Source organism: Monopterus albus, unplaced genomic scaffold, assembly GCF_001952655.1.
Source record: "Monopterus albus unplaced genomic scaffold, M_albus_1.0 scaffold1054.1, whole genome shotgun sequence".
NCBI classification, from domain to species: domain Eukaryota; kingdom Metazoa; phylum Chordata; class Actinopteri; order Synbranchiformes; family Synbranchidae; genus Monopterus; species Monopterus albus.
The window spans coordinates 1-3120 of record NW_018128932.1 but is presented as its reverse complement, the minus strand read 5'-3'; the positions used below and the strand labels follow the sequence as shown (position 1 = coordinate 3120).

The window sequence follows — 3120 nt, the reverse complement described above, 5'->3', positions numbered from 1 at the left end:
CTTCATCAGTTCTGTTCAACAGGAGCAGGAGACATTTATCATTTATGCTTCAGTCCTTTGATGCCCAACAATGTCTCATAACAACTGATATGTATGTATTGCATTGTTGAAAGGTATTGCACTGAGGGTTATTGTCCAGTCATACTGTCGTGGGTCAAGTGTTCATCAAAGTGACAGCTCGGGGGAAGAAACTGTCCTTTTGCCTGGTCGTCTTGGCGCACAGTGACCTGTAACGCCGTCCAGAGGGGAGGAGTTCAAACAGATTGTTTCCCGGGTGTGAGGGGTCTGCAATGATCTTCTCTGCCTTCCTTTTGACCCATGAGGTGTACAGGTCCTCCACATGATTCACAAATGTAAGGTAATTAGGTGTACACTATAATAAAAAACAAAAATTCCACCAAATCAATTTTGAATTGATATTTTAGGCAAAAGGGAACACAAGCCTGTTCTCAGTAAACACTCCTGATAATTGATCAGCGCATGGCGTCATAAATGGCATGTAATGAAATACTAGTAACTACTGTGGAGGAAATTCTAAAGTGAGTCTGGAGAAATAAGGGGTGAACAGCCAAGTTTCCTTTATGTGTTTTATTTCTTGCACGAAAGATCAGTCAGTCATACAGAATGTGTAGTAATTAGGAGCTAATAATTCACTGGAATAGTGTCTCCCAGTCAGTTCTCCACTAACTAATATGGAGGCATATTCATAACATCAGAAGTTATTAGGGATGTACTTATGATCGACACAGCTCATTCCTCATGCGTTACTTGTGTGTTCCTCAATTGTTCCCTAGAAACTACACACATTTTAATGTACTGTATTGTAAAGTGTTACCCAATAATCAGGTATTATTAATGTGAAATGTGCCATTGTGCATAATGAGTACTTTTGCTTTTGGTACTTTAAGTTTATTTTGATATTAAGACTTCTGCTGTTTTACTTAAGTAATATTTTTATGCAGGACCTTTACTTGTAACAGAGTATTCTTACATTGTGGTGTTGCTACTTTTACTTAAATAATATGACTACTTCTTCCTTCTTCCACCACTGCATTTCACAAAACACAGGTCAAGGTCAAAGGTCAAAGTGTTTATTTGTCATATGCACAGTTAGGAGACATGTTTCCATGTACAATGAAATTCTTATTTTGCCGTCCACATGAATGCCACACAATACAAGTGAAATATAAAGTAGATGAGCAATAATACATGTAAATAGGTAGTAAAACAAATCTAAGGCACTTAAAGCAACAACAAGAACACAATATAATGCAGAGGAGACAAAACATCAAGATTTCAGATAAAAAATGTTACTTGTGTTTGTGCCTTCTGGGTTGTATCCGATAGCCTGATGAGACTCTGTCCACCTTGCAGCTCTCCAGGTTATTGGAGAAAACAGGGTGGTGGTGCAAGGAGGGACTGTTACCTTACCCTGCAAACTCATTGACACCACGGAGGACATCACCCAGATTTCATGGCAGAGGAAGACCAGAGGAAAACCTCAGAATGACAATTTCTTTACTATCCTGCCCAAAAATGGTCCACAGTTTGTCAATGGAAAAGATGACCGATTTAAATTCATTGGGAGCATTAAGGACAACAATGGAACTCTCCAGATATCTGATGTCACATTGCTGGACGAAGGCGTCTACACATGCATCTTCACTTTGTTCCCCAGTGGAAATCACAAGAGAGAGATACTTCTGGACTTGATTGGTACAATCAAATTTAATATTAAAAATGCTTTGTCTTTCTGTTTCTGTTTCTGTGTGTGTGTGTGTGTGTGTGTGTGAGAGAGAGAGAGAGAGAGTATCTTGTTCTTATTTTCCTACATGCACGTTGATGTTTTGTCTGTGGTAACTTTCCTAGTGCCTCCAGTAACAAGCATCACAGATTAAAAAAAGCACAAAACAGGATACAAACATAACAGTGTTTGGGGTCAGTTTAGTCCAGAGTCAAAAGAAGCTGGAAACCAAGCAGAGATGATGACCTTGAAAAGGACTACGCCCACAGCTCTGCCAAGCACACTCAGAGAGCTCTGGTTCTGTTTACACAGCAGAGGCTGGGTGTTCAAGGAAACACACTTTGCATCACATGTAATTGCATCATGTGATCTTGTCAGTCCTATTTTCCTGTCCCCTCAAGCTACATTAATGATGTGCTAACAGTCTTGTGAAGCATAACAGGATTTGCATATGAACTTAAGGGATTTGACAGGGGGAGGAATGAGAAGAAGCTTTGTTTATTGTCGATTTGACCGGGGGATGAATGAGAAGAAGCTTTGTTTATTGTCACTGTGACACATACAGTGAAGTTATGTTTGGAGCCGAGGGCCCTGGTCTGTAAAGCTATTGCTCCACATTCTACCTGATCACTTGACACACTGATAAAGTCTCAAAACAGCTGTAAAAGCAAAACTTTTACCTCAGTGTATCATCATTCCTTTTATAGACTTCCATTACACAGTTATGGTTTTCAAAAATAAATATAAAATATACTTGAAAAAACAGAAAACATGAATCTCCTGAATGAGCTGCACAGTGTAATGCTTGAATGAGGTTTGTAGGACTAGTTTGATGCAACAAAGTGGCTGAACAACAACGAGAGAGCCGTCCTGCTCTCGCATTAAAGATGAGAAGATAAAAGATGTCACACAATCAGAATTAAACAAACATTAAATACAATTGTCAAAAATAATTAACCCAGATACAATATGATAAATATACTAGAGTGGCCTCAGAAATTAGAAGTTTAAATGAATAAAGCTTCCATTTTTGCCCATCAGTCTACACTCAATAACCTGTAATGACAAAGTGAAAATGTGTTTTCATAAATGTTTGCAAATTTATTACAAATCAAACCTGAAATTTCTCATTTACTTGGTGGGTTATGGTCAGTATTAGTTGATAATCTCTTGCTTCTCTAACAGTGAATTTCAGTATGTTGTTGAAAGCTGCTGCCAGTAAAACTGTCACGTACAGTACAGTTACTGCGTGGTTTCAAAATTTGCTTTACAAGAGTTTAAACCTGCAACAATCAATATTTTTATATTAAGAGTGGATATAATGACTGTGATATGAAAGATGTTCATACTTGTTAGAAATTAATCCAATTCTTTTG

At 38.0% G+C, this 3120-nt stretch overlaps 1 protein-coding gene across 1 annotated transcript in view; it reads left to right on the top strand.

Moving 5' to 3' along the window:
• Positions 1 to 1898, top strand: part of LOC109953704 (nectin-1-like) — a 3860-nt gene extending 1962 nt beyond the window's left edge. Inside the window, exons 2-3 of the mRNA XM_020589173.1 lie at positions 1375 to 1716; positions 1870 to 1898. Coding sequence (XP_020444829.1) covers positions 1375 to 1716; positions 1870 to 1898 — 371 coding nt within the window. The remainder of the gene's footprint in view (positions 1 to 1374; positions 1717 to 1869) is intronic.
• The last annotated feature ends 1222 nt before the right edge of the window (positions 1899 to 3120 follow it).